General features: G+C 42.4%; 1 protein-coding gene across 1 annotated transcript; it reads left to right on the forward strand.

The window, feature by feature from the left end:
- Positions 1 to 5,530: 5,530 nt before the first annotated feature.
- LOC122939962 (CUB and zona pellucida-like domain-containing protein 1) lies at positions 5,531 to 21,631 on the forward strand. The gene is made up of 4 exons (XM_044296187.1): positions 5,531 to 5,586; positions 6,423 to 6,440; positions 20,641 to 20,779; positions 20,870 to 21,631. The coding sequence occupies exons 1-4, from the start codon at positions 5,565 to 5,567 to the stop codon at positions 21,072 to 21,074; spliced, it is 384 nt and encodes a 127-aa protein (XP_044152122.1). The 5' UTR covers positions 5,531 to 5,564; the 3' UTR covers positions 21,075 to 21,631.
- The last annotated feature ends 1,295 nt before the right edge of the window (positions 21,632 to 22,926 follow it).

A 22,926-nucleotide genomic window follows, 5' to 3' on the forward strand; every position in this document is an offset into this window, starting at 1 on the left:
ATCAGGTGTTATAAAAAAGGACTTAGCAGTGTCTTCTGCATTTATTTAAATGTAGCATATTATTAATTATACTCTGTATAAATTGCTATAAAAGACATATCAATGTGGTTAGCTTTTTATTTAAAAATGTTCTAAAATATTGTAGATTTTTATATCAAATGTTATAGAATTACAAAAATGTCATTTATAATACCTAGTTAAATTATGTTTTATAAGAATTTATATGTTTATTATAGGTCTTTTTATGTATGTATCTTAATTTATATCAAAAGCTTATCAGGTGTTATAAAAAGGACTTAGCATTGTTTTCTGCATTTATTTAAATGAAAGTTATCAATTGTATAAATTACTATAAATGCATTTTGATGTGTCCGGCCTAAAAGCTGTGTTTTTGATATCCCTGGGAACTGTCATGCCCTTGTAAAGCAGATTGATTGATATGTGGTCTGTGAAGACTCTTGAATTACACCAGCTGTTTGCTCGAGGGCATGCTGTGTCCGAAGATATCCCTGACAGAGGTCATGCCCTTGTAACCCCCCCCTGGGAACTGTCATGCCATTGTAAAGCAGTTTGATTGATATGTGGTCTGTGAAGACTCTTGAATTAAACCACCTGTTTGCTAGAGGGCACGCTGTGTCCGAAGATATCCCTGACAGAGGTCATGCCCTTTTGGGAACCTCATGAATTAAACCATCTGCTTGCCTGTATCGCGATATAAATATTCTATAAAACTGCTATCAGGCTGTATCAAGCGATATAAAATGGTATCAAGCTATATAAAAGGGGGGCGTGTAAAAGGGGCGTGGTACCTGTCACTTTGACGAAACATATACCCTCTATCTACTAATGAGTGAAAGTTCTGAGGCGTTGCAACAGTGCCATACATCGTATAAAGCGTTATCTTGAAGCCATTTGCTCAAAATGGTTCTATTTTAGTTTTTCCGGCCTGTAGAGTCTAGAGAAGAGTCGTGGATTGAGTTTAAATCCCCACCTTTTATCAAAGTGCCCTTTTGTATTGAGTTATTTTTTTAATTAGTTGATTTAAGAATGAAATTTGTATAGTATTAGGCGAGTATGTATTTACCAGTGTATACAAGACATTGTTTATTTTACAAATGAGTATCAGGAATCTTCCGGTCGGACTTTGATGTTGCTCGATTAATTGAAAGTTTAGTGTGTCTTTTATAATAATTGCTACACCAGCTCTTTTGGAATCTGCAATTGAATGAAAGGATTTGAATAATCCTTTGAATAGGAGTTGAGGGTATTTATCACCTTTGTAATGTGTTTCTTGTATGAGGGAAATGTCTGGTTTAAATCTGGAAATGTCTTGCCTAAGGAAAAAGTGTTTATGTGGGCTGTTCAGGCCCCTAACATTGAAGGAAGCTCATCGAAGACATTCCAGGTGCCACAGCAAACTGAATCTTCCAAGTATGCGTGTGTAGTGGTTTCTTACCTTATTGAAGATAACTTCCCCGAACGGGCGTGAAACTGAAGAACAAGTATTGACTTATAATATCTATGGGGGTGAGATTTCCTTCAGCTAAGCATACAAAAGAAGATAATGAGATTATGCGTTAGTGTCAAGGACTGGTCAAGGTCTCAGGAGAAAACAAGATACAAAATAAAGGAACAGAAGTCAGATAACATACACTGAAGGGGTTGGGGTTTATAGCAGAGAGGGGGTGGATAGGTGAATTTGGGGTTGCTCAATGCTACACAATCTGGGGATTGTAGGGAAAAAAGGGGGAAAAAAAAAAAGGACAATTAGTGCTTGGAAACAAAAGCCTACTAGCTCAAACTGCAAAATTGAGGTTGAAAGTACATATAGTTATTTAATTAGTGAGAGTTCTTGTTTAGTGAGGAATATTTTGATGGTCTCTCTCTCTCTATTTTGGTTCCCTCCTGTTGAATGGGTGGTGTCTTCCACTGAAATGTCCCATTTATGTTGTAGATCCAGTCCTTGTTCAATTGTGGAGATTTATCTTGTGATTCCACCATCTGGGATTAATATTTTGACTGGGAATCCCCATCTATAGGGAATATTGTGGCTGTGTAAAGTGCTGGTGATAGTCTGGAATATCCTCCTGTTTTGCACAGTGAACTGGTAGAGGTCTGTGAATATTTGATTTTACCTTCCTGAATTCTTGGATAAGGCATTCTTTAACTATGAAAAAATATGTATCCTCGCAATGGTAGGAAGGCCTGGGTCTATGCCTCTAGGTTTTGGCAGATCATGGGCCCGGTCTATTTCCAAATCTAGGGGAGGGCATGCTGGGATCACAGTCGCAATACATTTTTGGAGAAAGGTAGTAAGATCAGATGGTGCAACATTTTCAGGTATCCCACGAAATTTTAAATTATTTCTTCTGTTGAGGTCTTCAAGATCTGTACTTTCATCTGTAATCTTTCTACTTCATCAGAATGTGTGTTAGCATAATCTGTAATTTCGTTATGTGCTTTGCACATTCTCCATCTTGTTTTCCATGTGTGATACTCGAAAGTCAATTTTTTCTATTTTTATATTATTTGCAGTAAAGGCATTACTGATTTCTTTAGCAAATGACTTGTGCAAGAGAAGCATTGTTTCTTTGATAAATGTTTCAGATGCTGTTTTGCCTGTAGCTGGAATTGAGTTTAGTTCTGCTTCAAATTCTCTTTCCGGTAGGTTTTTCCCAGAATTTCATAAGGGAGTTTGATCTTGACCAGTGGTATGGTCAATAGTGTTATCTCTCTTTGCTTTTTGCTTGATCGCTTTCAATTTTATCTTCTATGTCTTCTAGTAATGAGTATCTGTTGTTTGTATTTTTAGTCCCTTTATTTTTGGCCCATTTGTTCTTGTTTTTCTGTACGCTATACATGCTGATGGATTCTGGAAAATCACTGCAGTCCGTTTCTGTGTTTTGTCTCAATTCTTTCTTGGGAGTTTGTGTGAGATCACTGTTGCCCAAACCTCTTGTTTGATAAGGATGGTTGGGTTTTTGTTGATGCATATCAGTTTGCGTTGTAAATGATGATGTGAACCAAATTGTGACAACTTGCTTAAGTATAGAGATGCTGGGCTGACCCCTAATGAGCAGTTGTTAAGTTGTATGGTATGATGCACACGTACTGTTTCTTTAAATTATGTACTTTTCAGATGTTTGTGCTATGAAATATGTCTGCAGGTTTCAAGAACTTCAGCTCAGGACAACCATGTAAGATAGATATACAGCCAGGTCCATAAATATTGGGACAGCGACACAATTCTAACTTTTGGCTCTATACACCACCACAATTAATTTAAAATTAAAGGAACAATATGTGCTTTAACTGCAGACTGTCAGCTTTAATTTGAGGATATCTACATCCAAATCAGGTGAATGGTGTATGAATTACAACAGTTTGCATATGTGCCTCCCACTTGTTAAGGAACCAAAATTAATGGGACAACTGGCTTCTCAGCTGTTCCATGGCCAGGTGTGGGTTATTCCCTCATTATTCAAATTACAATGAGCAGATAAAAGGTCCAGAGTTTATTTTAAGGGTGCTATTTGCATTTGGAATCTGTTGCTGTCAACTCTCAAGATGAGATCCTAAGAGCTGTCACTATCAGTGTAGCAAGCCATCATTAGGCTGAAAAACACAACAAACCCATCAGAGAGATGGCAAAAACATTAGGCGTGGCCAAAACAACTGTTTGGAACATTCTTAAAAAGAAGGAACGCACCGGTGAGCTCAGCAACACAAAAAGACCCGGAAGAACACGGAAAACAACTGTGGTGGATGACCGAAGAATTCTTTCCCTGGTGAAGAAAACACCCTTCACAACAGTTGGCCCGATCAAGAACACTCTCCAGGAGGTAGGTGTATGTGTGTCAAAGTCAACAATCAAGAGAAGACTTCACCAAAGTGAATACAGAGGGTTCACCACAAGATGTAAACCATTGGTGAGCCTCAAAAACAGGAAGGCCAGATTAGAGTTTGCCAAACGACTTCTAAAAAAGCCTTCACAGTTCTGAAACAACATCCTATGGACAAATGAGACCAAGATCAACTTGTACCAGAGTGATGGGAAGAGAAGAAAGGAACTGCTCATGATCCTAAACATACCACCTTATCAGTGAAGCATGGTGGTGGTAGTGTCATGATGTGGGCATGTATGGCTGCCAATGGAACTGGTTCTCTTGTATTTATTGATGATGTGACTGCTGACAAAAGCAGCAGGATGAATTATAAAGTGTTTTGGGCGATATTATCTGCTCATATTCAGCCAAATGCTTCAGAACTCATTGGATGGCGCTTCACAGTGCAGATAGACAATGACCCAAAGCATACTGCAAAAGCAACCAAAGAGTTTGTTAAGGGAAAGAAGTCGAATGTTATGCAATGGCCAAGTCAATCACCGGACCTGAATCCAAACTTGCTGAAGACAAAAGTGAAAGGAAAATGCCCCAAGAACAAGCAGGAACTGAAGACAGTTGCAGTAGAGGCCTGGCAGAGCATCACCAGGGATGAAACCTAGCGTCTGGTGATGTCTATGCGTTCCAGACATCAGGCTGTAATTGACTGCAAAGGATTTGCAACCAAGTATTAAAAAGTGAAAGTTTGATTTATGATCATTATTCTGTCCCATGACTTTTGGTCCCTTAACAAGTGGGAGGCACATATACAAACTGTTTTAATTCCTACACCGTTCACCTGATTTGGATGTGAATACCCTCAAATTAAAGCTGACAGTCTGCAGTTAAAGCACATCTTGTTCATTTAATTTCAAATCCATTATAGAGCCAAAAATGTTAGAATTGTGTTGATGTCCCAATATTCATGGACCTGACTGTATATTCCTTTACATTCTTAAGGAGCTTTATCTCATGTGGCCCGTATACTTTAGAATTCAGATTCAATACTGTATATATGGGTTTTGTACTCACTGCGGAGCTAAGACTGACTCCCCGCTGCCTCTTGTTTAAGGGCTTATCATTGTGAGGGAAGGGTTAATCTCCAAGACTTAATTCCTCCTGTCGGCATCCTCCGCAAAGGTCATCACCCACTGGCGACTCTGTCTCACTGCCTGGGTCCGCAGCACCCCGACGTCTGGGACCAGCCTCTCCCTCTGCTTCCCTGCACCAGGCACCGCCGCTTGAGCTCCGGGTATGTGGTGCAGCGTGTCAGTGAGTATATGCTTGCCGTTAGCTACAGGTGGTGGCATCTCCTTGTGTGCGCTGAACTTCCGGCCGCTGCTGCGCTTTGCGCCTTTTTCTCCTCACTTTTTCTCGGGTCCTGTGGGGTCACTGTTTTCAGCGGCTATTGCTGCCCAAACATCCCAATATTTTGTGGGAATGTTTCTCGCCGTCTCTTCTCTCCCTCCCTGTAGTTTTGTGCCGCTTTGCAGAGTGTATCTGGCTTTAGTTCGTAGCTATGTAGTATGTTAGCCGGAGCTTCTGTTAGCTGCTTCTGCTCCACATGAACGCCAAGCCACCCCCCCAAGTCAATATATTTTAACAGCCAAACACACTGAGCTCATACAATTACCTTCCAGCATGGAGACTACAGATCCTGTGTTCTGTCTTGTGCTTCTTGCAATGAACATTCCCTTTAATGCAGGTCAGTGAATCTTCACCTTTTAACATGTTTTTAGGTTTGAAAGGCTGTTGGTTAATTTATTTTTATATATAATCTGGATAACCAAGAGGGCTCATAGACATATATCTCAAACAGGTGAAAGATTTGGCCATTGGATTTAGCTTAGGTGCTAATCGCATACTGTGGTATGATAGAATTCAAAAACAGCAGGCAAAAAACTCTCTCAAGTGAGGCAAAACACTCTACATACTACTGAACAAGTCAGTAAGGGTTTAGTGACTTTTTAAAATGGGTATTCTGGTTAGAAAAAAGGTATCTATTGAAAATTGAATAATTGTTAAATCAGTGTGGTCTGATTGCTAATCATAATAGAGGGGTCCTCAACCCTAATATAAATGAAGAAGCAGATCAAGCATGTGCAGTGCTGATCCATTCATCTCTATGGGACTACCAGAGATAGTACAGCACTTGGCTATCTCTGGCAATCCCATAATAGACTTTGTAAGGAGCAGTGGTGCACATGCTCGACCACCTCTCCATTCAAATTGTGGGATTGGGACATCTTCCAGTCTAACAGTTATCCCTATACAGTGTATAGACATGACTTTTGTTAAGCAGAATATGACCTTTGGTGTAATTGCAAAAGAAAATAAATCATGGAACTTCACTACTTTGTAGGATAGCAAAGACTTTTTATTAATTCAGGTGCCTCATTTCACAAACTGTTCATATAGCTTGTGACTTTGAAAAGTGGTACTCCCAATATTAGCACTATGAAATCACACAACTATTCACCTTTTATTAAGCCTCCGTTATTCAAAAAAATCTCATATATGTTTCTTAATTTTTCTCCCCAGTTGCAGATAATACACCTGGTAAGTACACAGCACTATAAAACAACTACATTATTGGTAGTTTTGCTATAGGCCACTTTATGTAGCTTGCTAATAGGTTCTCCTTTAAAAGAGTTGTCTCATCAAGTCCAATTTCAAATTAAGCCCCATAACAATCATCTGATTAGTAAAGGTCCAATTTAGAAAATATCTGACGATCAGCTGTTATTACAGCCGGAAATATAGTATTATGTGTTAGCCATTCGAACGAACAGCTAACAATATAATACAATGCTAGATTCACCAGAGCATGAGTCAGTTTTGTAACTGGATTTCCACCCTGGCTAAGGGGGTTGCTCCACCACTATATGTTATTTTAGTTTAATTCTACAAAAAAAATAGTTACTTTTGTAATTTACTTTCTGATACAAAAATGCTCCAGTTGTGAGATATTCTCTTGGCTTTCTTAGGCTACATTCACATGACCATATCGATGTCTGAAAATCTCAGATACGGATGTGGTCCATGTGCATTCCTCATTTTTCACTAGCCCCATTATAAAAATGCCTATTCTTCTCATAAAACAGACAAAAATAGAACATATTCTATATTTTGCGGCATGGCTCCACAGATGCGGACAGAACACGGATGATATCAATGTGCTGTCTGTGTTTTTTGCAGCCCCATAAAAAATAAATTGGGGCATGTGTAACATAGTAAAATAGTTTATAAGGCTGAAAAAAAGACATCTGTCCATCTAGTTCAGCCTGTTATCCTGCAAGTTGATCCAGAGGAAGGCAAAAAAAAAAAATCTGTGGGGTAGAAGCCAATTTTCCTCACTTTCCAGACTTTAATCATGCAGTCAGAATAACTCATGGATCAATGACCCCTCTAGTAGATATAGCCTGTAATATTATTACACTCAAGAAATACATCCAGACGCCTCTTGAATAGTGTTGAGCGAGCCCAAACTTTGCTGGGAAAGTTCAGGTTCGAGTTTGGTGTTCAGGCATTTAACCACCTCAGCCCCCCTAGCTTAAACACCCTTAATGACCAGACCACTTTTTACAATTCTGCACTACACTACTTTCACCGTTTATTGCTCGGTCATGCAGCTTACCACCCAAATGAATTTTACCTCCTTTTCTTCTCACTAATAGAGCTTTCATTTGGTGGTATTTCATTGCTGCTGACATTTTTTCTTTTTTGTTATTAATCAAAATTTAACGATTAATTTTTTTTAAATGACATTTTTCACTTTCAATTGTAATTTAAAAAAAAAAAAAACGACATCTATATATAAATTTTTCTCTAAATGTATTGTTCTACATGTCTTTGATTAAAAAAAAATGTTTGGGTAAAAATTATAGCATTTACAAACTATGGTACAAAAATGTGAATTTCTACTTTTTGAAGCAGCTCTGACTTTCTGAGCACCTGTCATGTTTCCTGAGGTTCTACAATGCCCAGACAGTAGAAAAAATCCACAAATGACCCCATTTCGGAAAGTAGACACCCTAAGGTATTCGCTGATGGGCATAGTGAGTTCATAAAACTTTTTATTTTTTGTCATAAGTTAGCGGAAAATGATGATTTTTTTTTTCCTTACAAAGTCTCATATTCCACTAACTTGTGACAAAAAATACTTCCATGAACTCACTATGCCCATCATGAGAATCCTTGGGGTGTCTTCTTTCCAAAATGGGGTAGTTATACTGCCCTGGCTTTTTAGGAGCCCTAATGCGTGAGAAGTAGGGCCCCTCACGGATAAATGCTAACTTTGTATAAAAAAAAAATGGAAAAGTTGTCTTTTGCTGAGATATTTCTCTCACCCAGCATGGGTATATGTAAAATGACACCCCAAACCACATTGCACAACTTCTCCTGAGTACGGCGATACCACATATGTGACACTTTTTTGCAGCCTAGGTGGGCAAAGGGGCCCACATTCCAAAGAGCACCTTTAGGATTTCACAGGGCTTTTTTTACACATTTTGATTTCAAACTACTTCTCACGCATTTGGGCCCCTAAAATGCCAGGGCAGTATAACTACCCCACAAGTGACCCCACTTTGAAAAGAAGGCACCCCAAGGTATTCCATGAGGGGCATGGCGAGTTCCTAGAATTTTTATTTTTTGTCAAAAGTTAGTGGAATATGAGACTTTGTAAGAAAAAAAAAAAGTTTTTGGAATATGAGACATTGTAAGAAAAAAATAAATAAAAAAAATCATCATTGTCCGCTAACTTGTGACAAAAAATAAAAAATTCTAGGAACTCTCCATGCCCCTCACGGAATACCTTGGGGTGTCTTCTTTCCAAAATGGGGTCACTTGTGGGGTAGTTATACTGCCCTGGCTTTTTAGGGGCCATAATGCGTGAGAAGTAGTTTGAGATCAAAATGTTTAAAAAATGCTCTGTGAAATCCTAAAGGTGCCCTTTGGAATATGGGCCCCTTTGCCCACCTAGGCTGCAAAAAAGTGTCACACATGTGGTATCGCCGTACTCAGGAGAAGTTGGGTAATGTGTTTTGGGGTGTTATTTTACATATACCCATGCTGGGTGAGAGAAATATCTCGGCAAAAGACAACTTATCCCATTTTATTTATACAAAGTTGGCATTTGACCAAGATATTTATCTCACCCAGCATGGGTATATGTAAAAAGACACCCCAAAACACATTCCCCAACTTCTCCTGAGTACGGCGATACCACATGTGTGACACTTTTTTGCAGCCTACATGCGCAAAGGGGCCCAAATTCCTTTTAGGAGGGCATTTTTAGACATTTGGATTCCAGACTTCTCACGCTTTAGGGCCCCTCTAAAATGCCAGGGCAGTATAAATACCCCACATGTGACCCCATTTTGGAAAGAAGACACCCCAAGGTATTCAATGAGGGGCATGGCGAGTTCATAGAAGATTTTTTTTGGGGGGCACAAGTTAGCGGAAATTGATATTTTTTTTGTTTTTCTCACAAAGTCTCCCTTTCCGCTAACTTGGGACAAAAAGTTAAATCTTTCATGGACTCAATATGCCCCTCAGCGAATACCTTGGGGTGTCTTCTTTCCGAAATGCGGTCACATGTGGGGTATTTATACTGCCCTGGCATTTTAGGGGCCCTAAAGCGTGAGAAGAAGTCTGGAATATAAATGTCTAAAAAATTTCACGCATTTGGATTCCGTTAGGGGTATGGTGAGTTCATGTGAGATTTTATTTTTTGACACAAGTTAGTGGAATATGAGACTTTGTAAGAAAAAACAAAAAAACTAAAGAAATCAATTTCCGCTAACTTGTGCCCAAAAAATGTCTAAATGGAGCCTTACAGGGGGGTGATCAATGACAGGGGGGTGATCAGGGAGTGTATATGGTGTGATCACCCCCCTGTCATTGATCACCCCCCTGTAAGGCTTCATTCAGACGTCCGTATGTGTTTTGCGGATCCGATCCATGGATGCGTGGATCCGTAAAAACATACGGACGTCTGAATGGAGCCTTACAGGGGGGTGATCAATGACAGGGGGGTGATCAATGACAGCCGCTGGCAGGCTGTAGATCCACTCGCTTACCTTCCGATCCTGTGAAAAGTCTCGCGAGATGACGCGTATATGCGTCACTGTGCCTGGGACAGCCGCCTCCGGACCGCGATCCTGCGTTAGGCGGTCCGGAGGCAGTTAATAAAGCTTTTGAAAGGCTGCAGAGCAGAGCATCAAATAAGGGACATGGTCCTGGTTGTGGGGCTGCTGGTGCCGGTCGAGCTCCTGTTGCAGGGAGAGGACGTAGTTAATCTGTGCCAGCAACACGCCCAAATGAAACACCTTACTCTGGTGCACATAGGCGTCAGGACGTTCAGCGTCATTTTGTAGGCCCGAATACCGGTGTACGAATGGTGAGGCCAGATCAAGTAGAGGCGGTAGTAGACTGGATGGCTAACAGTGCCTCCAGTTCCTTCACATTGTTTCCCACCCGGTCCTCTGAAACCGCAGAGTTGGCACCTGCAGCCCATGGGTATCTGTCTTTCACCTCACCCCTTGCAAATTAGCCAAGCAGTCTGAGCCCCAAGTCATGCAGCAGTCTCTTATGCTTTTTGATTACTCTGCTGGCAGGATTTCCGTGGGCAATCCATCTAGCCCTGCCCCAGAAGTGGAAGAGATTGAGTGCACTGATGCCCAACCACTTATGTTTCAGGATGTGGACATAGGAGGACCACTGCAGCACGTCTCTGATGATGATGCCGAAACACAGGTGCCAACTGCTGCGGCTATCTGCCGCAGCAGTTGGAAGGCAGGGGTGAAGAGTGGGTGGAATATGATGTGGAGGATGATGAGGTCCTAGACCCCACATGGAATCGAGGCCATATGAGTGACTTGTGCAGTTTGGAGGAAGAGGTGGTGAATCACACAGTGCCAGTCGCACAGCAATAGAGGGAGCAGGGTGCAAAAGCAGAGTGGCCGTCCCCTACCCAGTATGCCTGCTGCTGCCCACCGCACCCAGGGACTGAGCACACTAAAGCCAGCATGAAGGAGTTCCCTGGCGTGGCAGTTCTTCAGACAATGTGCTGACAACAAGACGCAACTGGTTTGCATGCTGTGCAATCAAAGCCTGAAGCGAGGCATAAATGTTCTAAACCTGAGCACTACCTGCATGAACAGGCATCTAAATGCAAAGCACCTGAAAAACCACAAAAGATCTCAGGCTCCTCTTGCTCCCTCTTATGCTGCGGTCTTGGCCACTTCCTCCACCTCTGGAGTGACAGTGGCACCTGCCACCCCGCAAACAGAGGATGCGGCAGCAACACCACCACCTCCATCACCTAGCATGTCCACACTGTCCATAAACGCGTTCAGCGGTCCATCCCCCAAACACTGGAGAGAAAAAGGAAGTACACCCTTACCCACCTGTGATCCCTAGCCCTGAATGCAAGCATTTCTAAATTCCTGGCCTTTTTTAAAACTTTATGGCGGTGGCTGACCCACAGTATGTGGTTCCCAGCCTCCACTACTTTTCCAGGCAAGCTATCCCTGCCCTGCACAACCAAGTGGCAGAAAAAATGAGGTGTGCACTTCACAATGCCATCTGTGGCAAGGTCCACATAACTACCGATACATTGACCAGTAAGCACGGGCAGGGATGTTATATCTCCCTAACTGCACACTGGGTAAATGCGGTAGCCTGAGGCGGATAGCAGCCTGGCGCATGTGTTACCGCCACCCAGGACATTTCTAGTTGCCTCCTCCTCCTACTCCGCTTCCTTCTCTACTGCCTCCTAATCCGGTCAGCGTAACACTTTCACCATCAACTTCAGCACAGCTAGGGGGAAACGACAGTAGGCTGTTTGAGGGAAAAACTCCACACCACGCAGGAGCTGTGGACGGGCATGGAACAACAGACCGATGAGTGGTTGGTGCTGCTGAGCCTCAAGTCTGGCCTGGTGGTGTGCGACAACGGGCGAAATTTCATAGCAGCTCTGAGGCTAGCCGGTGGTTTGACGCACATCCCTTGCCTGGCTCATGTGCTAAATTTGGAGGTGCAGAGGTTCCTGAAAAATTGCCCCGAAATGTCAGAGCTGCTGCAGAAAGTGCGGGCCGTCTGTGCGCGCTTTCGGCGTTCTCACCCTGCTGCTGCACTCTTGTCTGTGCTGCAGCATGACTCATTACTTCAGCTTTTCTGCTCACCGCCTCATATACAATGTACCTGTGGCAGGTGCAGCACTATGAAGTGCCTCTTGCGCTGTGACATTAGAAGATATCTCTGACTTTTAGTCTAACCCTCCTCTTATGTTAGCTTTCTGTTACTATCCATGATGTTAACGGGTCGGTTTTGACCCGTGTCTTAAATCGGCCATAAAATACCCTCTGAACAATTATTTATCATCCAATTAGTTTCTTACCTCTTGGTTACCTTGTTAGGCTTCTTTATCCTTGAAAAGATTGGTTTTAATATTTTTGGTGTGACTCTTAGACCTTTCTTTTGATAGCATACCTCCCATGCTGCATATTGGAGATGATTACTCTGCAAGTCAGCAACTCTGAAATGTATTGGTCCTATGTTTCTTTACTTTATTTAGAGAAGCAGACAAGCAGGCAAAGAGATAGGCCCCTCCCTAACTACAGCTCACAGGGTTGAGAGGGGATTGGCTGTCAGTGTTACTAAGCAGAGAGAGTGTTTATGATTTCAGTTTTGGCACTTATTAGTGTCCTATAATTCTATATTAAAACTGGGTCAGAATTGACCCTAACACCATAAACGTCTTAATTTTAACCACAGTATTTTATAATTTAGTGAAAAGGATTCTTTTTCTATTACATTGTTTAAATAGAGGTTTCTGACAAAGTAAAAAAAATCTTGATGCAATAAACAAATTTATGTGATACTTATAGAATTCAAAACCTGAAAACAGGTCGGTTCTGACCCTAACATAAGAGGAGGGCTAACCAGACTGTCTATTACTCTGTAATTCCTCTAGCGCCGTTCTATGGAAATAGTAGGTTTAAAGAGCACACCAAATGCTTCAAATAACTTCTTTATTAACTTCAACTTTTCTTCATATATAACACTGCCTCCTCCGCAGCAGATCATCCATGTACATAACAAGTGTTGAAAAGATATCACAAAATGGCGGTATGATTTAGATGGGGGTTCAACTGTTCAATCTTGTCATTCAGTAAACACACATATAACTGGTTCAGTATGCAGTTCTAATCACTATATTAACAGTACGAATATCATATAACTGCTTTAAATACCTATTTTGGCCTCTTGTTCCCATAAAACTGGACTCTGACTGGAACTGCCTGTTCAGCTCCTCTCTCTGGTGAGTAAGGATTCTAGCAGCTCCTGCCAGGGGAATTCCCAGACAGGCTGTGTGTGAGGCTAGCTGTGATTGGTGAAAACTCTTGCTGTGTAAGAAGCTGGCTGTGATTGGTCTAGACTTCTGCCCAGCAACAATAGATTAACACTATGCTTTCTGTTGTTTCTGCTGTGTCACTGAGCCTACCCTACACTACAAAATTCATCTTAAAGGCATATTATGTTTTTCTGCTTCTGTAAACACAAAATATAACAGTTATATGACATCCAAAACATGATGTCACAGTAAATAACTCTGCTTTTGTCTTTAACACATAAACATAGGAACTGAATTAAGATATACTAGCAACCTAGGACAGGTCCTGGCTGGCCAGCTACAAGGTGGAACTCCACCTTGCACATGCTGGATAGACTGTGCGAGCAGCAGCAGCAGATAGTGGAGTTTCAGCTTCAGCACGCTCGGGTGAGTCGCTCTGCAGAACAGCACCACTTCACCACCAATGAGTGGGCCTCTATGGGGGACATGTGTGCCATGTTGCGCTGTTTCGAGTACTCCACCAACATGTCCAATGCAGATGATGCAGTCCTCAGTGTTACTATCCCACTTCTATGTCTCCTTGAAAAACGCTTCTGGTGATGATGGAAAAGGATGTGGCACAGGAGGAAGAGGAGGAGGAAGAGGGATCATTTCCATGGTTATCAGGCCAGTCATTCACAAATGGGCTGGGAGGATGGGTTTCTGCACCAACAGAGGCTAGGTACACAACTGTCCAGCCAGGGCACAGATCTGCAAGATGAGGAGAAGGATGATGATGAGGAGGAGGAACCATGTTCACAGTAGGGTGGCACCCAAAGCAGCTTATGGGCATCCTTGGAGCATGGCTGGGGGATACAGAGGGCGCAGACAATACACCTCCCACAGAGGACAGCTTGTCGTTGCCTCTGGGCGGGTCTGGCACACATGAGCGACTATATGCTGCAGTGCCTGCGCAACGACCGCTGAGTTGCCCACATTCTAACCAGTGCTGATTACTGGGTGGCCACCCTGCTGGATCCCCGCTACAAGGACAACATGCTGTCCTTAATTCTGCCACTGGAGCATGATCAGAAGATGCGCGAGTACAAGCACACTCTGGTAGATGCGCTTCTGATGGCATTCACACCTGACAGCGGGGGTTCAGTAGAAGCACAAGGCGAAGGCAGAGGAGGAGGAGGAGGAAGAAGTCGCCAATGCAGCTGGGGCATCGCCAGCACCTCAGAAGGGAGGGTTAGCATGGCCGAAATGTGTAAAAGCTTTGTCAGCATGCCACAACAACCAGCACCACCAGCTGATACGGAATGTCTTGGAGGCAGCATTTCAGCAACATGGTGGAACAGTACGTGTGCACATGCCTACACGTACTGAATGATGAGTTTGGGTCTTCAAATTTGGCACATGGCCTGAGCTTGCCCTTTATGCCTTGGAGGTGCTGGCCTGCCCTGCAGCAAGTGTATTGTCTGAACGTGTGTTTAGCAGGGCGGGTGGGGGGAGTAATCACAGACAAGCGCAGCAGCCTGTCCACAGCCAACATGGACAAGCTCACGTTCATTAAAATGAACCAGGCATGGATCCCATGTGACTTGTCCGTACCTTGTGCTGAGTAGACAAGTATACTGGCCGCACCCAGCCATTGTTATACTCCAGCGCACTTTCTCTTTGCATTCTCTTTTCTATTTCCCAATGTGAAAGGGGTCTTCACAAATTTATAAAAAATATAAATAAATAAAGGGAAAAAAAAACAAAAAACAAAAACAGTGTTGCCTACCTCCTCCTCTCCACCGACGCTTCCACCTACACCGCATGTCCACCGCCTCCTCAACCTCCTACTCCAGTTTGACCTCTGCCTCCTAGTTCAAAATTATTATTGTTAATTATTTTCTGTTCTATGTTATTTTAAGTCATTTCCCTATCCACATTTGTTTGCAGAGCAACTGTCCTGTGTTACCTCTTACCGCCATGTTGCTCCTTTTGCAGCCCTCTAGCCCTTACTATGACTATTTTACAGTCATTTTAGTGCACCAAAGTTCAGGTTCTCATTGACTCCAATGTGGTTGGGGTTCGAATTCGGGTCAAGTTTGGGTCCCGAACTTTGACCCGAAGTTCGGCCGAACCCGAACATCCATGCGTCAGCTCATGCCTACTCTTGAACTCTTTTAGTGAACTCACCATCACACCTCCTTAGGCAGAGAGTACCATAGTTTCACTGCTCTTAGGCCTCATGCACACGACCGTGGTGTGTTTTGCGGTCCGCAAATCGCGGATCCGCAAAACACAGATGGCGTCCATGTGCGTTCTGCAAGAATAGGACATGTTATATTTTTTAAGTGGGGCCACGGAACCATTTTTTTAGCGGGGCCATTGAAGTGAATGGGTCCGCATCCGATCTGCCAAAACTGTGGCTCGGATGCGGACCAAAACAACGGCCGTGTGCATGAGGCCTTGCTGTAAAGAATCCTCTTCTATGTTTGTGTACAAACCTTCTTTCCTCCAGACACAGAGGATGTCCCCTCGTCACAGTCACAGGCCTGGGGATAAATAGATGATGGGAGAGATCTCTGTACTGACCCCTGATATATTTATATACAGTTATTAGATTGCCCCTCAGTCGCCTTTTTCTAAAGTGAATAACCCTAATTTTGATAAAATTTCTGGGTACTGTAGTCCATTCATTCCAGTTATTACTTTAGTTGCCCTCCTCTGAACTCTTTTCATCCCTGCTATGTCTGCCTTGTTCACAGGAGCCCAGAACTGTACACAGGACAGTGTGATCCATAAAAATGTGGATTGGACATAAAACAAAAAATCTATGGTGTGAATGTAGCCTTATAGTTGTGCCCCCTGGTGTTTAATCTATATAGTAATGGGAAATAGTGATAAGCGACATAGGCAATATTCGAATTTGCGATATTTAGAAAAATTTTGGCCGAATATTCGCCATTATAGTAATAGCAGTAGTTGCAACATGTATCATACCATGTGTACGGAAACTGATAATTAAAGGAGTATCAAATATGTAATTTTATGAAACTATGCTGCCTAATCCTGAAGACAACTCACATGAAGGATATAGAAAATATCTGGTGGTATACAGGGAAAAGGGCAAGGGTAAGAACCATATTATCTAAGAAATTTGGTTCTAAAGAGGGGATTGAAGGCAAATGTGACTCCATGTTGTCTTCTCTATGATGTACAGAATTGTTATAATATCTCACCTACGCACTTCACATCCCCCCGCTGTGAGTTAGGTTCACTTATCTGTCTCAGGACATATTCTGGGAATCTCCCAGAATTAGAACAAATGTTCTAATTCACTCAGGGTCATTCGGCACAACTGCGTACATTGTTATATGTGACGTATTACATATCCATAAAAGGGATGTTCCAGTGGTATCTGTATGGGCGTCAATGTTTATCATTTATGATTGGTTTAACGCTGTTGTTGTGCAAACTTTTCTGCTGCCTATATGAGGCCAAGCTATAGCATAATAAAATTAGAGTGTTTCTCAGTGATGTGTGTGTCTATTATTGCCAACTGAGAAACATCTCTCCTGACGTCAGTGTCTCAAACCAAGGTTGTTGTAGAGGTCCAGAAAGGTCCAAATTCTTTCAGTTTGAGTGTGAAAAATAGCAATGTAATATATTCCCGATAAAATTCGCGATTAGAATATTTAACACTATTCGCGAATACGAATATATAGCACTATATTCTAAATATTCGCAAATTCTCAAAGTGGCGATATTCACGAAAAATTTGTGATTCGAATATTCGCTCTCAACACTAATGGGAAAGCCTATTTTCTGATGTGGTCTGACATGCTCAGTTCCATCTTTTGACTGCTACTAGCCAATCTCTGACAGTAACAAACGCTGCAGCATAAAGGCTACCCCCTGAGAAAGGACATATCACCTGAAGGGCACAAACATATTCCCCCTGAGGGCACAAACCCGTAAAGCAGATGCCCCATGGGCTGCTAGCCTTAAAATAATCTACCAGAGCAACTGGAGCAATGAGTTGGGATATCTCTGTATCCAAGTGAATGCTGACCCAATGGTTAAACAGTCACTTGAAAAGAGACTAGTCCACGAGGTAACAACCTGGTAGTTCCCCTGCAGCATAATCAAGATCCCTGTACAGGGCTTAAAGTGTAAAGACCAGGTGGGCTTCTTTGATAACGCTTTTAGGAGTTGCCCCAAGTGAAATCTATTTAAGTGACAAACTGGATCCGAGCCTGCTATCCGTTAGGCCTCATACACACGGACGTTGTTTTGGTCCGCATCAGAGCCACAGTGTGCTGTCCGCATCCGTTGCTCTGTTCCGTGGCCCTGCAAAAAAATATATAACATATCCTATTCTTGTCCGGGCTTTGCGGACAAGAATAGGCAGTTATATTAAAGGCAAATAGCGGAACGCGCACAGATGCCATCCGTGTTTTGCGGATCTGCAATTTGCGGACCGCAAAACACAGATGGTCGTGTGCATGCGGCCTTACACTGATGTACAGTCATGTGAAAAAATTAGGACACCCTTTGAAAGCATGTGGTTTTTTGTAACATTTTTAATAAAAGGTTATTTCATCTCCGTTTCAACAATACAGAGAGATTAAAGTAATCCAACTAAACAAAGAAAACTGAAGAAAAGTCTTTTCAAGATCTTCTGTAAATGTCATTCTACAAAAATGCCTATTCTAACTGAGGAAAAAGATAGGACACCCTCACATGTATTCCCTCTTAAATTGGCTCAGATCTCACACAGGTATATTACACCAGGTGCACATAATTAGTAGATCGTTACTCTGCATGTTGAATGAGGCTTGCCCTATTTAAACCTCAGACATTTAGTTTGGTGTGCTCCTGACTGTTGAAGTGAGAGTGAGCACCATGGTGAGAGCAAAAGAGCTGTCAGAGGACTTCAGAAAAAAGATTGTAGCAGCCTATGAGTCTGGGAAGGGATTTAAAAAGATCTCAAAAGATTTTGAAATCAGCCATTCCACTGTCCGGAAGATAGTCTACAAGTGGAGGGCTTTCAAAACAACTGCCAACATGCCCAGGACTGGTCGCCCCAGCAAGTTCACCCCAAGAGCAGACCGCAAGATGCTAAAAGAGGTCTCCAAAAACCCTAAAGTGTCATCTCGAGAACTACAGCAGGCTCTGGCTACTGTTGATGTAGAAGTACATGCCTCTACAATCAGAAAGAGACTGTACAAGTTTAACTTGCATGGGAGGTGTGCAAGGAGGAAACCTTTGCTTTCCAAGAGAAACATCGAGGCCAGACTGACATTTGCCAGAGATAAAGTTGACAAAGACCAGGACTTCTGGAATAATGTTCTTTGGACAGATGAGTCCAAAATTGAATTATTTGGACACAACAGCAGAGGACATGTTTGGCGTAAACCAAACACAGCATTCCAAGAAAAGAACCTCATACCAACTGTGAAGCATGGAGGTGGAAGTGTCATGGTTTGGGGCTGCTTTGCTGCAGCAGGACCTGGTCAGCTCACCATCATAGAATCCACGATGAATTCTACTGTGTATCAGAAGGTGCTTGAAGAACATGTGAGACCATCAGTTAGAAAATTAAAGCTGAAGCGGAACTGGACCATGCAACATGACAATGACCCAAAACATACTAGTAAATCAACCAAAGATTGGCTGAAAAAGAAGAAATGGAGAGTCCTGGAATGGCCAAGTCAAAGTCCAGATTTGAATCCCATTGAGATGCTGTGGGGTGACTTGAAAAGGGCTGTACGTGCAAGAAACCCCTCAAACATCTCACAGCTGAAAAAGTTCTGCATTGAGGAGTGGGGTAAAATTTCCTCAGACCGATGTCGAAGACTGGTAGATGGCTACAAGAACCGTCTCACTGCAGTTATTTCAGCCAAAGGAGGTAACACTCGCTATTAGGGGCAAGGGTGTCCTATCTTTTTCCTCAGTTAGAATAGGCATTTTTGTAGAATGACATTTACAGAAGATCTTGAAAAGACTTTTCTTCAGTTTTCTTTGTTTAGTTGGATTACTTTAATCTCTCTGTATTGTTGAAACGGAGATGAAATAACCTTTTATTAAAAATGTTACAAAAAACCACATGCTTTCAAAGGGTGTCCTAATTTTTTCACATGACTGTATTTAGCTGACAGAGAATTTCTTCCAATCTTAGCAGAAACTCATTATCCATGTAGAGATACAACTGTGTAGGGAATGTTACAGGCAATACTTCCTTGGAAAAGTAAGCAAATACTCTCTAGTTGCAGTTATAGATAATTTTTCTGTAAGCAAATGTCTGACCCATTATGGAGCTTTGAGACATGCTTAGAGTTGTCAAGTAGAATTGGTACTTTCCAACCTGCTTTAAGGACATTTTGCCTAATCTACCAGAAACCTACTTTGTTTTGTTAAGGAATGAAAACCTTGAAACAGTGCTATCTACAGAAGGCTATATCCAGTTTGGCTAAAATCGCTAGTCATGTCTTAAGACTCTACAGGGGTGGAAAATTGGCTTACAAGGTAGAGAAACAGTTTTTTCCTTCTAGAGAAGAGCTCTAGCTACCAATAGCAAAAGAAAGAAAAGAAAATGCAATTATCTAAATTCCCAACAAAGCAGAACAACAGATTACTGAAAATTCTGTGGGGTGAGCCCAGGAAAGGAAAGCAGATGATAGGAGTGTAAGAAGCAAAAATGGTAGTTGTAAGTACTCACACTGAAGATCTTCTGGGCTGGGCTGTGATAGGTTTCTTATCTTTGAGGCACACCCTGCTTCTGATGTTCTTTCTGAGGGTGGTTCAGGGTACCCTTGATGATGATAGATAACATTTCCTAGTATTTGTTGGAACATAAGGACAAATTTGACCACAAGATACATTTGCCAATCTTCTTCATTGTTGTATGAAATACTCCCTTTTCCTCATATTATGCTGACATAGCACATACTGACAAACAGGTTTACTGGAAATATCCTCAGCTAGACCAGTCACAAGACAAAGGAATATGATAAGTTTAAAAGTTCACACTGAATCAAGAATACAACTATATAAATATTCATTTATATGAAATATACGTATAACCAACCAGTAAATGTATGGACCATAACTCTCACAACTGAAAATATAAAATGAAAAAACAATAAAATAAAATATATGGGTCCAAATTCAGGGGGTAAAATTAAATGTTCATCATGCCAAGAAGTGTGGCAAATGTTGGCATGCCATTTGCATAGCACGTCCATTCTTACAGGTGATGAAAATAATATAGTCATGCTACTGTATGTTAGTGCTATAGTACATCAGGCTAGCTCTTATGCCGAATGCTGCATGCATCTGTACATTATATTTACAGAATAAGCTTTTCCAAAAGAAAAATAATGTTGAATTTCTATGACAGTTTTACTAATGTCATTGTAGAAAAGACCTGTGGAGGAACTCTTAAGGAATACAATGGTCTTGTATCAAACAAGTTTTATGACCCTCCTCATAACTGGTGTAGGTGGGTCATCGAAACCGACCCATATGGTTTTGTGGGGCTGCATTTCAACTATGTAAAGTAAGTACTTAATATTTTCTAGTGTATGTTGTATCATTATAAATTATTATGTGATGTATTTTATTCATTTTCTGCTTAATGTCCAAACAGGATGAGAGATCAACCAACGTGTGTTATTGGCTGTATTACAATCTATGATGGGTTACCAGAAGATGCAAAAATTCTTGGGCGGATCTGCAAGAACACAGATGAATATTTTTCCAGTTCCTCTAATATAATGACCCTTGAGTATTTTAGCGATGACCTTAACAATGGAGATAGCTTTGAAGCTGAATATTTCACATTGATGCCCTGAAAACACAATGCTAATCACCATTAGCTAACAGCAGATTTATGTACACTGATCATTAAAAGGGTGGTCCCATCTTAGACATTTATGGCATATCACTAGAATATGCCAACAATGTAAGGTATTCCTGGGACCCACTCCTATGTCCATAACAGGACCCCTGAAGCGAAAGGAGAGCAGGTGTGAAAGCACATCCATGCTCCATTCACTGCTATCAGAGTCCCAAAAATAGCCAAGCGCTAGCATGTCAATATCTGGTAGTCTCATAGTGGTAAACGGAGAGGTATCTGTGCTTGGATGGCATGCTCTACATCCACCGAAATGAGACTTCTGACGAGCGCGCTCACGTCTGGGGCCACGTTCTGGAGATAGGACCAACCTCTATCTGACATTTGTGGCATATCCTAGCAATATTCCATAAATGTCCAAGATGGGAAAATCATTTAATAAATTAACATTAATAAATATATTCATTTTGTCATATTATAGTAAGAAATATATGTCTTTTGATTTTATTCTGTTACTATATTTCAGTGTTCAAAAGGTATCAGCCAAATGAGACTCTCAACGGATGACACACTGGAGGCAATAAATTTGCTAAAAGTTTTATTTTGCAAAGTTAAATTCCTTATACTGTGATATATGAATATATAATGCTCTTACTTACTTTCCTTCAGCAGTTTCTTCAAAAAACAAACTTTTATAATATGTAAATGACCTCTCTACCAGCAAGTAGGGCGTCTACTTGCTGGTAGCCGCCGCAAAAAAACGCCCCCTCTTCTTGTTGATTGACAGGGCCAGCAGCGATCTCCTCCTCTGGCTGGCCCTGTCTGCATTTAAAAAATCGCGTGCCTGTCTTGATTCGGCGCAGGCGCTCTGAGATAAGGAGGCTCGTCTCCTCTGCACTCCCTCAGTGCTCCTGCGCCGAGGACGTCTTCTCTTTCGGTGACGTCATTGGCGCAGGCGCACTGAGGGAGTGCTGAGGAGGCAGTTTTAAAACTTATCTGTTTGTGTGACAAACCCCACACCGCGACGTTCTCACCCTGCTGCTGCTCGCCTGTCAGTGCTGCAGCGTAACTTCGGCCTTCCCGCTCACCGCCTAATATGCGATGTGCCCACAAGGTGGACCTCCACCTTGCACATGCTGGCCAGACTGTGCGAGCAGCAGCAGGCGATAGTGGAGTTTCAGCTGCAGCACGCACGGGTCAGTCGCTCTGCGGAACAGCACCACTTCACCACCAATGACTGGGCCTCCATGCGAGACATTGTGCATTGTGTTTCGAGTACTCCATCAACATGGCCAGTGCAGATTACGCCGTTCTAAGCATTACTATCCCACTTCTATGCCTCCTTGAAAAACCACTGCTGGCGATGATGGAAGAGGATGTGGCACAGGAGAAGGAAGAGGGATCATTTACAAGGGTTTCAGGCCAGTCATTCAAAAGTGGCTCCGAGGGTGGGTTCCTGCACCGACATACGCCAGGTACACAATTGTCCAGCCAGGGCACAGTTCTGGAGGAAGACGAGGTGGAGGATGAGGAGGAGGAGATGGAGGAGGGGGAACCTTGTTCACAGCAGGGTGGCACCCAGACCAGCTCATGGCCATCACTGGTGCGTGGCTGGGGGGATACAGAGGACACAGGCGATACAGCTCCAACAGAGGACAGCTTGCCGTTGCCTCTGGACAGCCTGGCACACATGAGCGATTACATGCTGCAGTGTCTCCGCAACGACTGCCGAGTTGGCCTCATTCTAACTTGTGCTGATTACTGGGTGGCCACGCTGCTGGATACCCGTTACAAGGACAACGTACCGTCCTTAATTCCGTCACTGGACCGTGATCGTAAGATGCGCGACT

The sequence above is a fragment of the Bufo gargarizans genome, chromosome 6 (genome assembly GCF_014858855.1).
Source record: "Bufo gargarizans isolate SCDJY-AF-19 chromosome 6, ASM1485885v1, whole genome shotgun sequence".
Taxonomy (NCBI): Eukaryota; Metazoa; Chordata; class Amphibia; order Anura; family Bufonidae; genus Bufo; species Bufo gargarizans.

What these genes read in the sequence shown, in the direction of transcription:
- LOC122939962 (XM_044296187.1), top strand. Translation starts at nt 5,565, where the DNA reads ATGAACATTCCCTTTAATGCAG. An exon ending in CTGCATTTCAACTATGTAAA is followed by an intron (nt 20,780 to 20,869) that starts GTAAGTACTTAA and finishes ATGTCCAAACAG; the next exon opens with GATGAGAGATCAACCAACGT.